The 21,578-nt window shown below is 41.4% G+C and overlaps 2 protein-coding genes across 7 annotated transcripts in view; one reads left to right on the plus strand and one right to left on the minus strand.

Annotated features, from left to right (window-relative positions):
* The window catches only part of INSYN2A (inhibitory synaptic factor 2A), a 93,854-nt gene extending 86,592 nt beyond the window's left edge, over window positions 1-7,262 (plus strand). For all 5 annotated transcript variants that reach the window (XM_061635680.1, XM_061635679.1, XM_061635681.1 and 2 more), the window contains one exon: window positions 3,651-7,262. In XM_061635680.1, the coding sequence (XP_061491664.1) occupies window positions 3,651-3,834 (184 nt within the window). In that variant the 3' untranslated portion in view covers window positions 3,835-7,262. The remainder of the gene's footprint in view (window positions 1-3,650) is intronic.
* Window positions 1-21,578, minus strand: part of DOCK1 (dedicator of cytokinesis 1) — a 702,192-nt gene that overhangs the window by 437,623 nt on the left and 242,991 nt on the right. The window lies entirely within an intron of this gene.

Raw genomic sequence — 21,578 nt, forward strand, 5'->3', positions numbered from 1 at the left:
GCAAGACTGTATTCTTTTTAATTTGTTACATGACAGATGATGACAACCTCCATTTAAGGAATGACAGCTTGTTTTAAGAACAGGAGCAATTTAAGAATAGGACCTTATGAAAAATTCAGTGAATTAGGCAGGGCAAGTGCACAAGAGCCTCATCTGGAACAGCCCCCAAAGTCTGCTCACTCAAGATTTTCCCCAACTGAGAGTGGAATGATCACAGTTGAAAAAAACACATCTTGTATAGTGACATGACCCTTAAAGAGTTAAATATTAGAGCTTTGTATTATGGCCTGTGATTAGATTCCACCCCTTGGACTTTTCGTTGCTCTGCTTTTCAGTTTCAGTCATGTTCTCTACCCAGCCAGCTGTAAATAAGCATGTTTGTTTGCCTGCAATAAGAAGTATGAGTTTGTTTATTCTGCAGTTATTACAATGAGTAGAGCAGGATTGCTTATTGCTAAAGGGTGAAATAGAGAGATAACTTTAAGGGATCTGAAAAAAATGGCTACCCAGTACTCTTTTTAAAGCACTCGCTGTACTCACAATCATAGACGCTTTCCCCCCTTCTTTTTCCCGAGTACTTGATAGCAAAGGATGAAAACAACCCTAGATAAATAGAAATATTGCTGTGTACATTATAGTCAGCTAGCTGGCTGGCCACCTAGGTTGTAACTCAGGCCTAATTTTTGATTTTCCCAATATGCGTAACTCAGCATGAGGCTTTTTCAGAGTTTGCGGACAGAAAAATCAACCTAGCAACCACTAAAAAAACAAAAAACAAAATCTAATTGCTTTCCATAATTAGTTTCCAATTGCTTAGTTAGTTCTTTATATAGCAGCCACTTAAAAAGCTTTCCCTCAATTTCCAACAGGAAAGAAAATCCAAAGGTCAGGAACAAGTCTAGAAGGCAGAACTTTCAAGGATTTAACAAACACACTTTGAAGTATTTATTTTCTCTCTGCCCTTCCTTAAACTTGCAGTATGGACAAGTTCGTTTTCCAGGTGGAATCTAAATCTGAGATACAGTACTTAATGCATAATCAAAGCCAAACTCAGAAGCTCACTGTCATTACCAAAATAGTTTAGTTCATGAAGAATCAGAACACAGGAACAGACCACAGGTGAAAGAGAACTGTAGCTATAGGCTAGGCAAGCTTTTGAGTCTAGTATTCCTAGGGATCTCAAAAAAAGTTGAGACAGTTCAACCAATTGAAATTCATTAATGTAAATTAACACACACTCTGGATGGAGAAGTGATCTGGAAGATCATTGCTTTTTTCCTTTCCCTGGTCCAGCTCTCACATTCTCTCCATCAGTGTGTGTTGGGGGGGAGGGATTGGCTGGGGTTATGATCCTCTTCCCCTCCAATGCCCCACCTAGAAATGTGGCTGCCCCATCTAATAAGGAAGGCTGGCCACAGGGCTGCCTCCAGGTGCCATCCCATATTATGCAGGAGGGTCAGCCAACCCTCTAGAGATGCTTTGGTAGAGAGAGAAATAAGAGGCAAGGAAACTTTATGTCATGAACTTCCTTAGGATGATCTTAGGATCCAAGCCATAATATGTGAGCAAAGTTCCCCTTCATATCTTAGATAATTGAAGGACTCTAATGTTAAATATTAATGTAGAATATAATAATACAATAGACAATAATTCTAAATACCTCCTGTATTTTTAGAAACTCTAAAATGTATCCTGTGAATAGGACTACTGGTAGATTGAATTTCCACATTCAGTGTTCTTATAATGGGGTGAGAAATCTCAATGGTTACTTCTTGTGCCTCATTTTCTGTCATCTAAGAATCTTCAGTCCCATTTATTCACTTGCATATACATTTATAAGAACTAATAAATATATTAGATTTAGAGGGATTTGTCACCTTGTACAATATTTTCCAGTTTGAGGGGGCAGGGAGTGTTTAAAACCACATTAAATTTTCCCTTGGCCTTGAGCCATACTTGAGTCTACGATTACTTTGCCTTTCCATCCTTATTTTTGCTTTCTTGGATCCACACACAGGTGAGAAAACTTGCTGTATAACTAACGTACTTCACATTACACAATAAACTTCATTCTAAAATAATTTGTGTGTGTGTTTAAGATTATCCCCTTCCCCAGATGGCTGTGCATTATCATTACTAATTGCCCTTTTGCTCCAGTTTGAAATCATGCCTGTTTGTTTTTATAACTTAAATCTGAAATGTATTTTACTAATGTATGTTGATCTCTTAGCTATAATTTCTTCTGAATCCTTTTTCCTTAACTGCAGGGGCAGCCAGCAGGGCTTTCCACTCCACATACTGCTTACTACTTAGGATGCATATTTTATGAGCTTAATTTTATTATGTGGCAATTTTAAGCCTTCAAATGAGTAACAGATTTGAATTTGTTTCTTCCTTACAATCTTTATATTTCAAAGCTCTGTATGATGATCTGTAGCAATCTGACAAACTTTATCTTTATAATTGGCTGAGCATCAAGTTTGAGTTACATTATGCACAGCAAGGATTTTGCCTCTTAAAGGCAAAGCAAAAGCAAAGAGGTCATTATTTCAATACATTTGTGTAAAGTTCAGAAGATATTTTTCAAATACACAGAAAATCAAATTGTGATGGTCACTGATTCAAATGATGCAATCAGAACCCTACAGTACCAATCCTATTCATGTCTATAAAGTTGGTAGCTTCAGTTAGGAAAGGGCCTTCACCTAGTTAGAGGGAGTTCCCAACAGGCAATTGAGAACCAGCCAAGAGCTAGCTTCAGTATACCTTATGGATAACATCAGGACAGACTGCAACTACTTCAGGGTTGAACTTATTTAAACTTATTTATCCTGGTTCAAATTTCAGAAACACAATGTGCTAGCGCAAGCATTAGTACTAACACAGTGGGACCTCCCACACCATCTCCAAATCTGCTCCGGAGGGTTCGGGGAACCTCCAGAACAGATTTAGAGGGTGCATGAGTTTTCATTTCACAGTAAAACTCCTAAGGAAGAAAAGGCATTGATTTCTAAATCTTAATAATATCACACACACACACACACACGTATCATACTATTCAGATGCATGGATTTACCCCATTTATACAAAAGATCACAGAAGGGATGCCCAGTGCAAGAGCATCTTATAACTCAATATTGAGGTATGTGTGCAGAGGAGGAATGATGTGAGAAGAGGCATAGCTCAAAAGTAAAAAAGGGAAGTTTTAATGCAAAAGGTCCCATGTTTAATCTCTGGCATCTTAAAATAGGGCTGGGAGAAAATCTGGCCTGAAGCACAAGAGAACCTTTACCAGGAACTGTAGATGATGCTTAGTGAATGTGGTGCTCCTCAGATGTTATGAATTCCAACTGCCATCAGTCCCAGCCAGCAAGGCCAGTGGTTAGGTATGATGGGAGATGTAGACAGTACTGACCTCAATGAACCAATGGTCTGACTTGGTATGATCCTTTGGGGTACCTTAAGCCTTGCATCATTCTATAGTTGACATGTTTAAAGATTGTTCTACATTTCATTATTCTTTAAAATATTACTTGTCAATATGTTCTGTTGAAGGAATGCAGACATGTGGGTTTTTTTCAGTGTTGACTTACTGAAAATCCTTAGCTTGGCAACTGATTATGGTTTTCTCTTTTCCTTCCACTATTTAGTGTGGAATTAGATTTTAAGCAGCAAGAAGACAAACTACAGCCAGTTCTGAGAAAACTTCATCCTATTGAGGAAACTCAGGTTGCACCTTTGCCTTATTCCCAGGAGAGTTACTCCTCAACTCCCAAGCAAAAATCCAAAACTGAATCAAAAAAGCACGGAAGATGGAAACTCTGGTTTCTTTAACTAAGTCCGTAATATATGGAATTTTAAGGCCTTCTTCAAAAAACACATCCACACATGAAGTTGTGGAATTTTTTAAAAAAGGGATCTTGGTAATTTGAGCAGGTGACTGTCAGCAAGTGTTATTCTGACAATATTAAAGAAGCATTCTGTTCTCACCATATGTACCAAAAAGGCCTTTGTACCTATGAACTAACTTTCAGGAGCAAGGCATCAAAATCACACCTTGCCAACTTTTTATTCAGATTTCACCAGTGTGGGATGTAATAGAATGTAAACAATCAGGATAGTCATTTATGTTAGCAAGTTAAACTACTCTCACCCCAAGTCCCTTAAACTCACAATCATTTTTCTACATGTTAATGTAAGACACATCTGAGTATATCAATCCAAGTAAGTTTTTTTTAATGGGGGGGGTGAAGGAAAAGAGCAAGCTTTTTGTTTCCAAAGGCCTTCACTGTACATTTAATTTTCCAAATATGCTAGGCTTTGGTAGTGCCATTTTCAGCACATGATATACTGAGGAAAGCACAATATTTTAAAATGGTCAGAGACCATTAATAATCTTTACGATGTGACTATGTGTATACTTGCCTTTATGTGCTGTAGCATTAAGCCAAGTGACTTCATCTCAGTGAAATGCTGGCACCTTTAATTTAGTGTAATTTTCATTGCCACACCTACTGCTCACTTTATATAGCAAGCAGCAAAAAGCCACCCAAAGTGAGGACATGCCTTTAATCATTGAAAAGTTGACAGGGTCAAAGCTAGGGGCACTAAGCTGTCTTAGATATCATTTTTAATCTGTTGGTACCCAACAGCAAAAATTATATATTCTTGGCACCATATCTGGGGAAGGGGGAAAGAAGACATGGTTAACATTAAAGGAACAGATTGTTAGCAGCTGCCACAATTTAATACTCTTTTGTAATTTAGTCTTGAAAACACTATACACTATTGACACACTGTGCCAGAAATTTTATAATGTGTTGTGCTTTTTAAAATTTCACAACAGTCTAACAATTTTATTTAGTTGTTCATTCAAGAAAGATATCCATCCATCCTAATCCCCATTAAGTATTGACAGAGCAGAACAATGAAGGAACATGATGTACCAACATACAACTTTAAGAGCATTGTTTTTAAGAGTATCATTTAAAATTTGCCCTCAATTTTTAACTTTGGGCATAAGCCATCCACTGATAAGCATGGGTTGTTAAGAAGTGGGAGTTAAAGGCTTGCTTAAATCTCCCTCTGAAAACAATAGGGACCAGGAAGTGCTTGATTTTAGTTGTGCTGTACACTGAATTTTTTCCCTTGATTAAAATAGGGTCTATTGAGGAAACAATATTCTATAATGACCTTCTTTGTAACCTTTAGCATTAAATAAGAATTATCTAATTCTTTATACTTTAATTTTCAATAGGGTATATAGATAGTATGAGGTCTCAAATTTCATATCTTGAACAGGCATTTTTCAGTATTTTTCATTTTTTCCCCAGAAAGGGAAAAGAAAAGATTTTATTGGTAGAATCTCCACCAAAAAGAAATGCAAATGTGTGACATGCTAAATTCTGCTTACTTCAATCTCAATATCATTTTTAATACAGTATTGCCAATTTTATATGGACTAAAAAACAAGCAATTTGGCCATTTTCTGGGGGACAGGAAAATGTTTTCGTTAATGACTTCTGAAAATATGATATGCGATTGTCAGCTTCAAACACTACTTCCTATTTATGCTTTAATGAAAAACTCACACCTGTTTAGTAAAATTCCAAGAGGGCTACACATCATTGTACATAAGCAAACAGTATTCTAAAATATTTTTTGGTGAAAGGTTAAGGATGAGAAAGGCATTTCTATGCCATGAAGGAAAGTGTAATTGTTTTATGTTGGTGGGGGTGAGGAAGAGAATGAAGCTTAATGTATTTTATAATGTTTTTAATTAAAGCTCAAAACCCGTTTACAAAAGTTCCCACCATAAATATTTTAGAATTCAAAATATCTCAGAGCATTAAATATATTATTTTTATGAAAACAAATCCTGAAATATAAGCATATGTAGATTAAACTAAGGTATTTATTATGATACTGCAAACAACATCTTCCATTACGTAACAGCTCAGTTCCTATGGCCATTTATGCCTGGTCTGAGCGAGGATCATGACCACTACCCTTGATCCAAAAACGTACAAGTGGGAAGTCTGCATATGTAGGGACTTTACTTTTGCTGACACTATGCCCCATTCTATACCGCAAGCTGCATTTTAAAATTCCCCCAGGATGAAAAGGTAGATTCCAATCCAAAGCAGGTAGTTACTGTTCGGTGGCTGTAACTAAAGCCCAGCTATATATGTTCACTCTCTCACAGAACAATACCTTGGGTCAACAGTCCAAGGTGTACAGTCACTATCTTACAAGTTATAAATGTGCTTGCTGAAAACTGCACATGCATATGTAGATTTTTTCCCCAGTTTTGCTCCAGCAGCCTTGCAAACTGCCCCTTCACCTCACCCAACCCCACAAACACAAAACTGAACTATGACTTAAATTCATTCAAAGGTTGTTAGTTTGATGATGGTTAGTTGCAGGATAATGCACAACAAAAAGGTGTGCACATATCTGATATGTCTGTTAAAGATCTGCTGGTTTACAGCCCTTAACAAGTTTAATTGTTTTTGTATCTGGGCCAAAATAAATATTGTATAGATCAACTATACATATTTTAAACATACAGCTTTCGATATTCTTAGCATATGATCTGTGTGTTTCAGAAATAGCCCATATTTGGGCTTCCATTTACATACAAATCTACAAAAACATATTTTGCTTGTAGCCAAGTAACACACAAGCTACATTGTACAGGCATCAAGTTTGAAAAAGAGATGCTGGAGCTGAAAAACGAAACTAAGTGTTCTATACATGAACAGAGTACTTTCCTAAAACGCTTGCAAATTTTAATTTTTACATTTCCTCTTTCAAAAGGTAAAATACATATTCTTGCTCAAAATTACATATTGTGTTATCGTACCATACTATGTAACTTGTAATAAAATGTTCTTTGCAAGTGTGTAAAACGTATCATATTGTATTACATTTAGGATCACTCAGGCACAATTTTGACGTTTATAAAGGCAAGATTTAATTCTTTGAAATTTGTAGCCGAGTGCAATATGTGATTAAGATGTGAAATGATGATAGTTCCACTTTATTGAGATCTCTTACAAAAACTTGGTAGGACACACAAAAGTAAGTGTATCTTCATTCTCCAATCTGGCATACTTCATAAGTTGCTACAGTATTCATTAGCAATATCATGTGGTCACAACCATGTTTACTTAAAAACACACTTCCATATCACGCTCTGACTCCATTTCAAACCAATAAATGCTGCAGTAATTTTATATTACTTGCTATTTTCATACTACAGAGACAATATTTTCTAAGTTTGCACAATTCCCATAAAGCAACATAAATCTTTGTTTTGGAATTATTGGGAAACAATACATGTAAATATCACTTGTTTTCTTAAAAAAAATACACCATTGTAAGATACTTTATAGAGTCAGGATAAAATGAAAAAATTAAAATTAAAAACACTAAATATATGAATTGTTTGCTTTTATTTTAATTATTTTTTGCTTCTGAAAACTCTTCTGTACAACAAATTACTGGCTGTGCTGTCTCTATTTTCCCCTCAACATATTATTGCTGTAAAGTTTCCAAAACCCAACAGATTAATTTTTCATGAGCATTTTAAAATTGTACTAGTAGTTAAGATAATGCTAATCCAATTGCATCTGTGCAACACCAAGCTCATACTATCTCTAAACTTCATAATTATCATTGCCACTAGCAGCATCGTAAAGGTACAGTATTCACTGTGCTACAATGAAGTGGACTTCCAACATTTTTCAGCATTATTTCCATATCAACAAAGTATGAGCATAAGCTATTTAAATTAATGTGGACTGCTTCGAAATATACTCCAATTCATTTAGCTGAATGCAGTCTGTTAAATTTGGATTTTATTTTTATTTATTTTTTTAAAAAAATACAGTTTATTCCATTTCTGCTAGGTACCTTTGGGATATTCACATTCTACTATATATAGTTTCATAGAGGGGAAATCAAGAGTAATAATTGTCATGAAATAGGACCTGATTGCAATAATAGTATATAACAAGGAAATGTTAAGTCTCCTCGTGTATGAAAGAAATCCAGACAAGTACTATATTGCTTGTGTAGTTTAATATAACTGAACTGAACCAGAAAGTCCACAGTTCAAAATTTGCTTCTGCTATGCAATTCAGTAGGCAGCCTTGGGGAAGTCATTATTTTCTCAGTTCCAGACCCACCACCAAAGATTAACAAAAACAAAAGTGTATGAAACACTTTGGCTACCTTACAAATAGAAAAGGGTATACATTATCATTCATACTCAGAGACAGGTCTCAGAAAAGTTGTAAGGGTATGCAAGGCATGGAGGGAGAGATCCATGTTCCGCAGAAGTCATGGCTATTGAGGAGGAAACAATGAGCCACAGATAACTATTCTCTAGTCACCTCCAAATGAGAGGGTCTCTTTGCAACATCCTGCTATGTTCCAGCAGTTTAGGCAGAATTGTCATCCATCTGGATGACTTATTGAGGGGTTAAGATAGCTGAACTGAAAGGTAGCTCTGGCCAACTTGGTTCAAGCAGAGACCCACAGCAGAGACGTATCTCTTAAAGGAAGAGGTGAAACCTAACTGATATGGAAAAGCAGGATAAATGATAGAATCTGACTTGTTGAGGGAATTTGTTCCTCAAAAGGAAAGACAAGTAGCAGTTCTCTGTTCCTCTTCTAGAAGCTCTACTTTCATCACCTGCCTCTGGATTGCTTGTTCTTTCTGCAGACTTTTGGAGCCACAGACTCAAAATTCCTTTTCTCACAGAATCAACTGAGATGGAAGCAAATTCCCTGAAGCCTTAACTGAGTTTTGCCAGAGTTGGCAGTTGAAGGGAACCCCAGAAGGCCCAGATCAAGCTTGGCCTCCTCTCCTCACTGTTGAGATCTGAATATGTAAGTTGGGCAGCCTGAAGGCTCACACAGTCCCTTTCCAAGGAGGCAGCTATGGCCTTCCTCTCCCCAAAGGCATTCACTGCCTGCCAAGAGAAAAAAAATCAGAGTTAGCATGGGTTCCGCCTACTCAGTGGAAGATCTGCACAGCCAGGTACCATCTGGTAAACCAAGGGTTGGCCATCCAGATTAGCTATCAAAGGAGAGAGCCCCTACTTTAAGGCACTGATGATCTGTCAATGCTTATGTTTCTATGGCAGAGTATGCCTGTTCCCAGACAGCAACTCTAAACTTAGATTAAGAACAGGGCTCAACTGTTCTTAAAACCCATGCATCCAAACAGGCCCTGTTCCAGTCACTGATTATGAAAGGCTGGCTGAAGTCAGGATTCCATAAAACAGAGCTGTAATGAAGTCTCCTTTTCTATGTCCAGCAAGTCAGGCTACAAACCAGGGTTTCTATCTCAGAAGAGTGGTTCTTTTTGGTGAGCTCAGTAAAAGGGACAGCTAATTTGATGAAGTAGAGTAGATATGGGAAACCTTTGGCCCTCCAGATGTTGATGAATTACAACTCCCAACAGCCCCAGCAACCATGGTCAATGGCCAGGTCAATGTAGTTCAATGTCCTGGCTCCCAACCAGAGAAGCAGACTCAGGACTAGAAGAATGGATTTTCCATGAAACTCTATTCCAGAAGTCAGTACAGGAACACAGGCATGATTCAAGATACAGAACAGGAACATACTAGGTATATATCAGGATACAAACTAGGCATGTGGAGGCAGCAGCAGACTTTGTCCCAAATACCTTATCATGTCCAGGCAATCTAAATATGAGAGGCGGGTGGGCACTCTACTGATAGTAGTTACAATGGCATTTTTAAGCTTGTGATACAAGACGGGAGCTCCTTCTAGGAGCAGAAAGAAATCTGTCTAATTCTAAACATTTTTTCTCCAGCCAGCATGTCCTTGGCGAGATTATTAGCTCTTCCTCTGAACTTGCCTTATCACTCTGGCCTGGTTGTATTTGCTCATCGACCAGGAATGGGCTACATGCCAAAGAATATTTCTCCTCAGGTATCAGAGACGGTGGGGGGGGGCTGGCAGCATTAACCTCACTAGAGACAGAGCTGCCAGAGGGTTCTAGAAGTGTCTCATCCAGGATTTTTCCAGCCCCTTCCCCAACATCTGCAAACCACTCTTCATCCTCCCAATCTTGCCAAAGGTTCTCCTTTGGGCCCATGACATTCAGCAACATCTGGAGGGCCAAAGATTCTTCACACCTGAAATATATAATAAAGTTGAGATAGTACCTAGCCCAGTCCTTGTAAGATGGCCACCAAGGCCTTCTCTTTGTCTCTTTCAGTCTGAATGAATGAATGAATTTATTCAATTCGGTCGTAGACCAGGAATAAGTTAGATACTCCCAATAATACATACTGTACAAAGAACAAAGGCAGCAACACTTTTACACTGCATCACTGGACAATAATACTCAGCATAATAAAATCATAAAATAACAATTAAAATAGTCATGCACTACATAATAACTTCCTCCTGCAGACAATAGCAGCTGCACAGAAACTAGCTACCTTAGTGGTGACCAATGGGTTCTGACCCGCCAACAGAAGGTGTACATAACAGGCATCAGAACCCCGGGGCAGCCTTTGTAGGATCGGGGTAATAAAAATATGACGAAGATCACGATAAAAAGGGCAATACAGTAAGACATGACCTACTGTCTCCACCTCCCCTTCCTCACAAAGGCAAACCTGTTCACGGTAGGGGACTCTCTCGAATCTGCCATCCAGCAGCACAGAGGGTAACACATTAAATCTGGCCAGCATAAATGCTTTTCTATATTTAACATTATTTGAATTTACTAAATAATTCGCGTGGGGGGGGGAACTCTCCCATTCAACCCAAAATTGGGATATGTTGCGGCCAAACTTAAGTTGTTTTGCAGTTCGATGTCCCTGATTCGTTGGAGGATAGCTGCTTTAGCCTTGGAATACCCTAGGTCTACGACAGCTGCCATCGAAAAGCCGATGCATGGATTTTATTGCTCAGGGCTCGTTTCCATTCAGACTGGAAGGGATCTGTTAGTGTCAAAGGGGCCAGTCCTAGGGGGGCAAATAACATCTTCAACCAGAAGTTAATCCTATACATCCAGGTGCGAGACTCTATAAGGAGTAACTCAACCTCTAGACATAGGACTACGTTGGGGACACAGCTAGGAACACAAAGTATACTTCTAAGGAATTTGGTTTGTATGGCTTCCAAAGAGGCAAAATTACCATAAGCACAAAGCTGTGATCCATATAGCATTTGGGCTATCACCTTGGCAATAAAAACCTGCGTGGCCGAGGGGATATATTGACCTCCTTTGGTACAGAAAAAAGAAAGTAGTGCCTTAACACTCCTCTGGGCATTCGCAATGGCATTACTAATTTGTGCTTTCCACGTGCCGGAGGAGTGAAAAATTATTCCCAAGTACCTATAAGCTGTGACCTGTTGAATCAGGTGATCATTTATTTGCCAGTGGTGATTGATCCTTTTCCGAGTAAAGACTAAAATCTTGGATCTGTCATAATTAATTTCCAACAATTCCTCTTTACAATAAGAAGCTAGCGCTCTTAAAAGGTGACGGAGACCAACACTTGTTAGAGACAAAAGTACAGCATTACTTTACTGGCAGCATTAACCTCACTAGAGACAAAGCTGCCAGAGGGTTCTAGAAGTGTCTCATCCAGGATTTTCCCAGCCCCTTCCCCAACATCTGCAAACCACTCTTCATCCTCCCAATCTTGCCAAAGGTTTTCCTTTGGGCCCATGACATTCAGCAACATCTGGAGGGCCAAAGATTCTTCACACCTGAAATATATAATAAAGTTGAGATAGAACCTATCCTTATAAGATCACCACCAAGGCCTTCTCTTTGTCTCTTTCAGTATGTACTTTCCCATTACTCATGCTAAAATCTAGATAATAGGCACAGTAGCAGCCAATTTGACCGCATCTGCTAACAGTTACTACCTCTACTGATTATCACCATGTGGGAGTATTCTATTTGGGAACAGGCAGTCACTCCCCAACAAGTGAAGAAAGAAGTGAACTATGAAGCTACTGCCTCAGAACAGCTCACTGCATAGTCGATAATGAAGAACATGGGTATAGTCTCCCATTGTGCTTCAAGGAATCCACATTGTTGATTCCTACATGGGAATACATACCTTAGATATGGAGATCAAGGTGGTAGTTTTGCTTTTATTACTAGGTATTTGTGGCATGATGCACAGATAAAGGTCTTAGCTAGAAGAGCGGCTGAGCAGTATCAACTAAAAGCTGAGTGGCTGTAAAATCCATCAAGTAAGGAGATTGTAAGTAAAAATTAGATGGGACTCAATCCACCAATGCTTTCAGTAGAGGCCAGACTTTATGAGATGGGGGGTTGACTAGATGACCTATCTTAAGACTTCCAACATGAATTAGGATTTATTCTCCCAGAAAAAGATACACAATAAATAAAAAGCATGACTATCTTTCAAAGCAGTACACATGTATGAGCCTTCAGTCATGAACAATAATGTTACGCTGACAAAAGGTGCTTTCCTTCAAAATCACTGTAATGCATGCAAAACTCTTGTGAGCCTTGCTATTTTGCAAAATTATCTGTCAGTATATTCCTACCATCTTATAATCACTGACCTGGAACGAACCCTGCAAGTCATCCAGTCCAGCCCCTGCTCAGTGCAGGATCTGCAATGCAACTACAGCATCCCTGACAGACTCTGCTTTAAATACCTCCAGCAAAGGAGAGGGCACCATCTCCTGGGGCAGTCTGTTGCATTGTTATGTAGCTCTTCCCATTAGGAAGTTTCTCCTCAATTTAGCCTAAATCTGCTTCCCTGCAATTTCTACCCATTGTTTCTGGTCCTGTCCTATGAAGCAACAAGGAGCAAGCATGCTTCATCTGTACAACAGCCCTTCAGATATGTGAAGACTACTATAATATCCCCACTTCTATTCTTCTGGCTAAGCATACCCAATTCTCACAGCCCTACCTCCTAAAACTTGGTTTCTGGATTCCTTGCCATCTTGATTACCTTCTCCTGGACATGCTCCAGTTTTAGAACTGGACCCAGTGTTCCTCAGGTGGGCTGATCAGTGCAGAACTGTTACTTCTCATGATCTGGACAATATGCTCCTGTTAATGCAACCTACTATTTTGGGAAAGGGGCATAGGTCAGTGGTATAGCATCTACTTTGCATGAAGAAGGTCCCAAGTTCAATTCTGGCATCTCCAAGTAGCTGAAACCCTGCTGAGCTGCTGACAGTTCATAGAAGCCAATACCGAGCTAGATGGATCAATGACCTGATTCAGTATAAGGCAGATTCCTATGTTCTATGGTTCACATTCACCTTATGATAAAATAAAATACCAAAATCCTTTTCACATGTACCCCTGCCAAGCCAGTCCCCACCCCAAATCTTATATTAATGCCTTTGATTCTTGGTATTTAAATGCAGGAGTGTACATTTGTCTCTGCTGAATTTAATCTTGTTGGTTTCATCTTAGTATCCCAACCAGTCAAATTTTTTTTCAATCTTAATTGTGTCTTTTATGATGTTAGGTACCCCTCCCAGCCTTTGTCATCTACACATTTGATAAGCAACCCTTCCACTCTTTCATCTAAGCCATTGATAAAAACAACAAGCAGAACAAGGTCTAAAATAGAGTTCTGTGGCACTCCACTCAAGATCGCCCTTCAAGATGACAGAGAGCCATTGAACACTCTTTGAGTGTTGTTTAATCACCTGTGGATCCATTTCACAACAATGTCATGCAACCCACATTTTAATGAGTTTATCAACAAGGAAACTGTCAAATGGTCTTCTGAAATAAAAGACATACTATGTCTACTGCATTCCCATGATCTAGTAACTAAAAATTTTTTAAAAGGAGGTAAGGTTGATTCAACATGACTTTTTCTTGATGAAGTCATGCTGACTCCTGGCAATCAACAAACACATTATTTTCCAGACGTGTTTTGCAGCCAAGAATGATACAATGTACACATACTTTGCACATATGCAGCAATTAGATAAAGATGCTACCAAGAAAATATTATAATAGGCGTAATATTTGGCCCGTAAATTAAATAAAGCATTTAGGACTGTAGACTTTGAATTTGTGCTCATTCTTACGGCTATAACTTCACAAGCCTCAATTTAAAAACGGATTAAATAAATAGGCTTTTACATCCCAACTAATAGAGATCCATAATATTTATTTTTCTCCACATGAAGCAGCATGATAGATTTTCATAAATTATGACATCTAGAATAAAAAGTACGATACCAGGAAATGTGATTTGGTCATGAATAAATCCATTGTCATGTATGGAATAAAGAGACCAACTAAGACTTTGGTTCAAATTCCTGCTAAGCCGTGAAGCTCACTCTCTCAGTCTAACCTTCCTCGCTGGAATTTTGTGAGGGTAAGAGGGACAAAACCATGTACAGGATAAAAGGAACCAGATTTCTGCTCATGCTGGAGGGAGGATTTTTGCTTACTCTTTTATCCTTGCCACTCGAAAAGCTGTTCTGGCGAGTTACGGATCCTCAGATAGCACCGGAGACTGTATGGGAAAGAAGGTGAAAATCACCATTCCACCCCCTAGATCCAGCCTCACTGGATTCCAGTTCCGTCTGTGAATGCAAGGACTCCTTCCATGCACAGAGGAGCAAAACTGGGTCCAGCCCATAATACACAACACCCACAGAATGTCTATCCAAACCTAAAGAATAACATTTAATGTCAGGTTCCAAGCAAGATTTTTTTTTGTCTTCTATAATTTACATTTTAACATAAAATAAATTTGAGCAGATACAAGGGGATCTACAGCTGGTTTATACTGGACAAGTAAGATAAATTACTATTTCACATGATAGTTTAACATGTGATAAGCTAATTTGCGTTCCATTGTCAGTTCCTTCATTCATAGAACTGAGATGCACTGGTTTAAACAACTGTACAAGTATCATCATCAGTTTATCACAAAATAGCTGCAATTTTCTTGTGAAAAAGAAGTCAGAAATCACCCTTGCAAAATGACAAAACACGTTTCTGTGGCAATTTTGCAACAGAATCTGTCAAATATTGCATGTGCACAAGTGCTTTCCTCTGCATCTTACTTTACTCTTTGGGTTATCCTTAGAACCTTACAAAGTCAAATTTCTACTTTTGGTAGCTTTCTAGCACTTAAGGTTTCCAAGGAGAATGTAAATGCCTCTGAGTTTTGAGAGTTGGATATGTTGCCCATTCTTCTGTAACTTCTTTTTTCCCCCTCTTAACATCAGCCCTCAATTTGCACAACAGTAAGGTTAAAAGGTACAACAGTTAATAATTAAATATTTTTAACTTGTGTTCTGAATTATGCATTCCTTTTTGAACCAATAAATGCTACATGCTGCACTTTCCTATAATCAAGTTTTCTGAATCTGGAGGAGCGAGAAAGACCACTGAAATCTAAATTCTGTTCTAAGAAAAGTGTGTTTTAATTCCTAACTCAGGACAGCCTCAGATTTTAGAAGTAGCAACAAAAAGTACAAGTCTCTTGCCTTTCTCGTTTTTGTTCTTCCACTGAAATGTTAAAGATCAGTTCCTATCCTCAAGTGGAGACCCTCTGTGCCTGATGGTGTCCTTGCCTGACATTACATTTTGTGGTTGGTCTGGGGGCAGCACATTGTTTTGGGGGGGGTAGAATTTCCTATAGTTGACATGAAGCAGGTAGAACTGTCTGATTATAACAAAGATTGTCCAAAGTTCTAAAAGTCCTGTTTTTTTAGATTAAATAATCAACTATGAAAAAGCAGTCTCACAGGATGTTTTGTTTCTTATTTAAGTTGCTTACATCATCAGAAACAGCAATCATCTAACATGTGCTGATACTCCAATTCAGCACAAGCTTGCAAGAGATTGGCTGGACTCATCTATATCTATGAGCTTGCCCACTCCTAGTGACTGAATCTTATTTATGACTCAAATACAGTAACTCTGCTTATTAAAGCTTTTGTTACTTTTAGCGTATAAGATGACACAAGATTCTTTTGTTCTTTATTTCTGAAGGTTACCTTGAAGTAGAAGGAATCCGCAGCCTTGTCCATTAACTCCTTTTTGTTATCAAGAGTGTTCACAGGACAGAGAGCTAGCCCTAACATGAAAGAAGGACGCCATTCTCTGTAGCATTAAATTTCTCATTGTTTCAAAATATATCTTTTTTTTTTACCAAGTTGTCACAGGACTGGAGTTGAGAGCAAATGATGAGGGCTTTCCTGGAGAAAGGAAATCCCAGACATTGGGAGTGGTAATAATAATGTAAGTTGTGATTTTACAATAAGGCAATTATTATTCTGAACATTCACCTCACCAGAATCACTCTAAAGTACTTAAAAGTTATTATAAATAAAATGTACGGTTAGTTTTCCTTCTAAGAGCCAGTGTGGTGTAGTGGTTAAGGTGTTGGACTATGACCTGGGAGACCAGGGTTCAAATCCCCACATAGCCATGAAGCTCACTGGGTGACCCTGGGCCAGTCACTGCCTCTCAGCCTCATGAAAACCTATTCATAGGGTTGCCATAAGTCGGAATTGACTTGAAGGCAGTACATTTACATTTTAGTTTTCCTTCCACAGATGCATGAGCATTGCAATCCTATACATAAATACTCAGAAGTAAATCTACTCAGTGGGGCTTATTCCCAGGTACAGAATTGCAACCTCACACTCCCATTCATGCAAGGTCTTTTTCCATATGAGGCCGGCCATCACTGCGGGATTTGGTTCTACCTATCGTGCGAAGGCAAGAATGTTTTTGAAGTCAAGACTAGGGGCGTCAAACCCCTCCCACTCTCCAGTTCATTCTTGTCTTCATACGAACAAGATTGATATCTCTTATAGCGTCGCATATAGCTAAGTTATTTGTGTTAGTTTGTGTATTTGTCTGACAGGGTGTGAAGGTTTTGTCGTTTCTGTGTTCCCAAGTGCTTTCCTGCCCTCTGTCTAGTGTCTATCTCTGTTTGTTTGTAATTCCTGGGGAATTCCCTTGGGGGGAGTTCGCCCTTTCCCGGAACATTTTCCTGGCCTTTTATTTTTTAGCTTGGATCTCAGAGAAACCGCGGCTGCGGCTATCTCCATTTTTACGCGGGAGCTTGCGGCTGCAGCTCCCAGCTTTGCCCCCCGGTTGTTTCGTGCCTTCATGACTCACGTTTTTCCCTAGGAGGCCATTCTGCTTTCACTGCCTTCCTGAGCTGCCGCGGCGTTTTACTCGCGAGCGTACTTAAAAATTCCATCCGGGAGCCTGCGGCTGCGGCTGTCGCTTGGGTGATTTTTTCCCGAAATTGACTTGTTTCCAAGCTCCGGCTGTCCCACCCGGACTTGTGGCTGCAGTTTTTCGCCGCGAAAGCCTCTGTAATTGGCGGCGGCGGCTGCTTTAGCGGCTATGGTACTCCCTTTGTACGAGCCGCGATTGCACCCTTTCAGACCCGGCTGTCGCACGCCCTTGAGACTGTGCTAGACAGTCCTTGGGTCAGTTCGCTGTCGCTCCTCAGCGTCCGCCATTACAGTCTTCCTCCGCCATTTTGAGTGCCCTTTCTTCTCGCTCTTTGTACGGACGCCATTTTGTTTGTCCCGATTTTTCTTCCCGCCCTTTTTGTTTAGTCTTTCCTGCACTAACTAAAAGGGGTTTTTTACCTTGAGAGGGTTTCCTTGTATGTGAATTTCAGTTAGGACTAGTTAGCTCTACAAGGGTTCATCTCTCACCTGACCTCTACTGCTGCCTATTGTCAACACTTTGCCCCCTGCAGCTATTGAACGTACCTCCACTGTTCCATCAAGGCTGTGCCTGTACAATCTATTTGTATGGACTAGGCGGCTGATACTGCGCAAGCTGTCTGATCTCCCCACTCCAGTTGCTTCTGTACAAAAGAACAACTTATTTGAACTGTACATTCTGCCCCCTCTGTGGCCGTGTACCAGGGCGCTCTGTACAAAAGAACAACTTACTTGAACTGTACATTCTGCCTCCTCTGTGGCCGTGTACCAAACCTGAAGTCTAGTCTGCATTATATTGACGCTGTTACCATCGTACATTCTGCCCCTTCTGTGGCCGTGTACTTAGCCATCTGCCAGTGCATTCTACCCCATCTGTGGTCGTGTACTGCGCCTGTTCGGGTCTCTACATTCTGCCCCCGCTGTGGCCGTGTACTGCACCCATAGTAAATATAAGATGGCGGAACAGCCAGACATGTCTCAGACAGCCAAGCAGCAACCATCTAAGGCAACTAAGACTAAGCATGCCAAAGCACTGGCTAAGACTAAACATCTTTCCAGCCACAGCAAACCCAAGCGTCCATGCTATGCCTCTGTTCCGAACCCCACCACAACAGCCCGGGAACAGCTAACAGATATATTTCATTCCCCCGCTGCTTCTTCCGACGAGGAGGACTTTGCTGGCTTTCCTACTCAGCCAACACTTAGCCAGCCTCCTCCCGTGTTGCCGCCCAGGGCTTATCCTCCGGCTCAACGCACTGCGCCACCTACTCCAGCACAACCATCTGCCTCAACGGGGCTGCAGCTGTCTCAGGATTTCCTTTCACAACTTCAGGGCATGCTGTCATTTTTCACTCAAATGCAGTCACCACCACAAGTTCCCGCCATACCTCAACGCACTATGGACCAACACGTATGCCATGAGGCACACCCTTCCTGCTCCCCAAACCCTTTTGACGTAGCTAGAGGCAGATGTATTGATGACGTTTCATATGGGGAGGAGTCAACCTTTGCTGACCATGCTGACGGAGACGAATGGAGTGACTATTCGGAACATGAGGAGGATACATCGTATTGCTTGTTTAATACCTCAGATCTTCAACCTCTAGCACACAGGGTAGTTAATACCCTTGGTCTCCAAGCTGTGCCCTCAACAGCTACCGCTCCAGGTATTAAAGGGGCCAGGGTTCTCAAATCCCCTGCACCAACTGAGCATTACATCCCGGTGCCGGATCCCATCGCTAAACTGACCACTGAAGAATGGTCTCATCCATTCCATACTCGCCGCTTCAAGAACCTGGCTGACAAACTTTACTCCCTCGCTCCTGACTTTACCACCAAGCTGGCCGTCCCCGGCATAGACGAGCCGATCGCTAGTCTAGTGTCGCGATCTCTTTTGCCTCGGGCAGGAGAATCCCAATTAAAGGATGCTACTGAGCGAAGATTAGACTTTGCTCTCCGCAAAAATCATGAGGCCACTGCTTTCTCCATGCGAGCCTCCGCATCAGCTTCAATCTTCTCCAGGGCAGCAATGATGTGGCTGGATGAGCTTCTAGAGGACCCTAACCCTGATCCTGTCTCTCTCAGAAGGTCTCTCATGAAGTTGTGCAAGACAGCGGCGTTTGTAGCTGATGCCACTTTGGATGCCACTCAACTGGGGGCACGAGCCATGATGGATCAGATAGTCGCTCGACAGACACTCTGGCTTCGCCACTGGCAAGCTGACACTACGGCCAGAGTGAATCTTTCTAGGGCTCCTTACTCCGGATCTTTGCTTTTCGGCGAGGAAGCTCTAAAGGCAGTGCTGGTTGATCCTAAAGACGCTCACAAACCGGTTTTGGCCACTGTCAAGAACATCGATCATAGACCTTTCAGGCGATTTCCCTCCTTTCACACTAACCAGCCCTTTCGAGGTACGCGGCCAGGAGGACGAGGCCGCGATTTCCGATCCTATGACTCCAACTCCTTCAGGGGAACCTGGAACCGACGTATCCAGGGCAGAGGTCAGTACCAAGGGCGCAGAGGTACTTCATCATCTTCATATAGGGGAGGGTTTTGCCAATGCAAACAGTAATAATGCACTTCCTGTTGGTGGCAGACTACTTATGTTTGGAGACCAGTGGCTGCGTCTGACTAAGGTCGCCTGGATCAGGGACCTTTTTTGTTCTGGCTATGCAATAGAGTTTTGGGCAACCCCACCAGACAAATTCCTTCCATCCCCTTGTCCCAGGGCGCCGGCCAGGCACAGCATCATGCAGACAGCTATACATCACCTCTTGGACATAGCGGCGATAGAGCCAGACCCTACAACAGAGAGGTAGGAAGGGTTGTACTCCCTCCTATTTGCTGTGCCCAAACGAGATTTGTCATGGAGGGTGGTATTGGACCTCAAGTTCGTCAACCGTTTTGTAACATACCGCAGGTTCAAAATGGAATCCCTCCACTCCATTACTGAAAGCCTGGAAGAAGGAGACTTCCTGGTTTCTATCGACCTAAAGGAAGCGTATCTCCATGTCCCCATTTGCATAGCCCACAGAAAGTTCCTTCGGTTTGCTTTTGGCCACCAGCACTTTCAATATAGAGCGATGCCATTAGGCCTCTCCTCTGCTCCACGAGTGTTTACCAAAGTACTTCTCACCTTAGTGGCTTACCTCCGGATTCAAGGGGTCCATCTCTACCCATATCTGGACGATATTTTAATACGGGTGAGCTCTGAGGAACTGGCTCACCGTCATTTAACGCTCACCCTCAATGTTTTGCAGGCCCACGGCTGGCTTGTCAACTTCGACAAAAGCCATCTTCAACCGACCCAATGCCTACTACATCTAGGGGCGATGTTGGACACCCTGCAGGCGATGGTGTTTCTGTCTCCAGATCACATAACAGCCATCACAAACATCGCGGGCTCCTTGATGCAACAAACAACTGCAGACGTCATGCTTCTAGCCAGGGCGCTCGGAATGTTCATCTCTACCATCCATATTGTGCCATGGGCTCGAGCCCACTCTCGCCACCTTCAGTGGGCTTTGTTGCCTTTTCAACGGGACATTGCCAACTCCAGTCATCACACAGTTCCTCTGAGCCCCGCACTACGCCTTTCATTCCGCTGGTGGACGAGGGTCCAACATCTTTCCAGGGGCACTGGAACCACAGAGAACCACGCAGGACTGTTGTCACCATGGATGCCAGTCCCATGGGCTGGGGAGCACACTGCAACTCCCAGTACGTTCAGGGGGTCTGGTCCATAGCAGAGCAGGCTCAGAGCATCAATTGGCTGGAGCTCAAGGCGGTCCACTTAACTCTACTTCATTTTCAGTCTCTGTTCCCTTTGAACCATGTCCTCATTCGAACGGACAACACGTGTGTAAAATCACATTTGAACAGACAGGGGGGCACCAGGTCCCGTCCTCTGCAGGACCTAGCTTCCACCATCTTCGTCTGGGCAGAACAACATCTACAATCCCTAAAAGCAGAGCATCTCAGAGGGATTTGGAATGTGACAGCAGACTGGCTCAGCAGACAACAGGTCTTTCCAGGTGAATGGAAACTTCATCCGACCATTTTCCATCGTCTCCAGCGTCAGTTCGGCATCTTTTCAATCGACCTGTTTGCCTCCAGTCGCAATTACCAGCTTCCCAGGTACTTTGCTCGATACCTGGACACAACAGCGGAAGCAGTGGATGCGCTGTCAATACCGTGGCCAAAGGGTCTTTTGTACGCCTTTCCTCCAATACCAATGTTAGCCAAAACCTTGCGGAAGGCGCGGAGCGAGAGGGCACAGTTGGTTCTGATAGCACCATATTGGCCACGCCGACCGTGGTTCTCAGATCTTCTTGCAATGTCGGTGATGGATC

The sequence above is a fragment of the Rhineura floridana genome, chromosome 7 (genome assembly GCF_030035675.1).
Source record: "Rhineura floridana isolate rRhiFlo1 chromosome 7, rRhiFlo1.hap2, whole genome shotgun sequence".
Classification (NCBI taxonomy): Eukaryota; Metazoa; Chordata; class Lepidosauria; order Squamata; family Rhineuridae; genus Rhineura; species Rhineura floridana.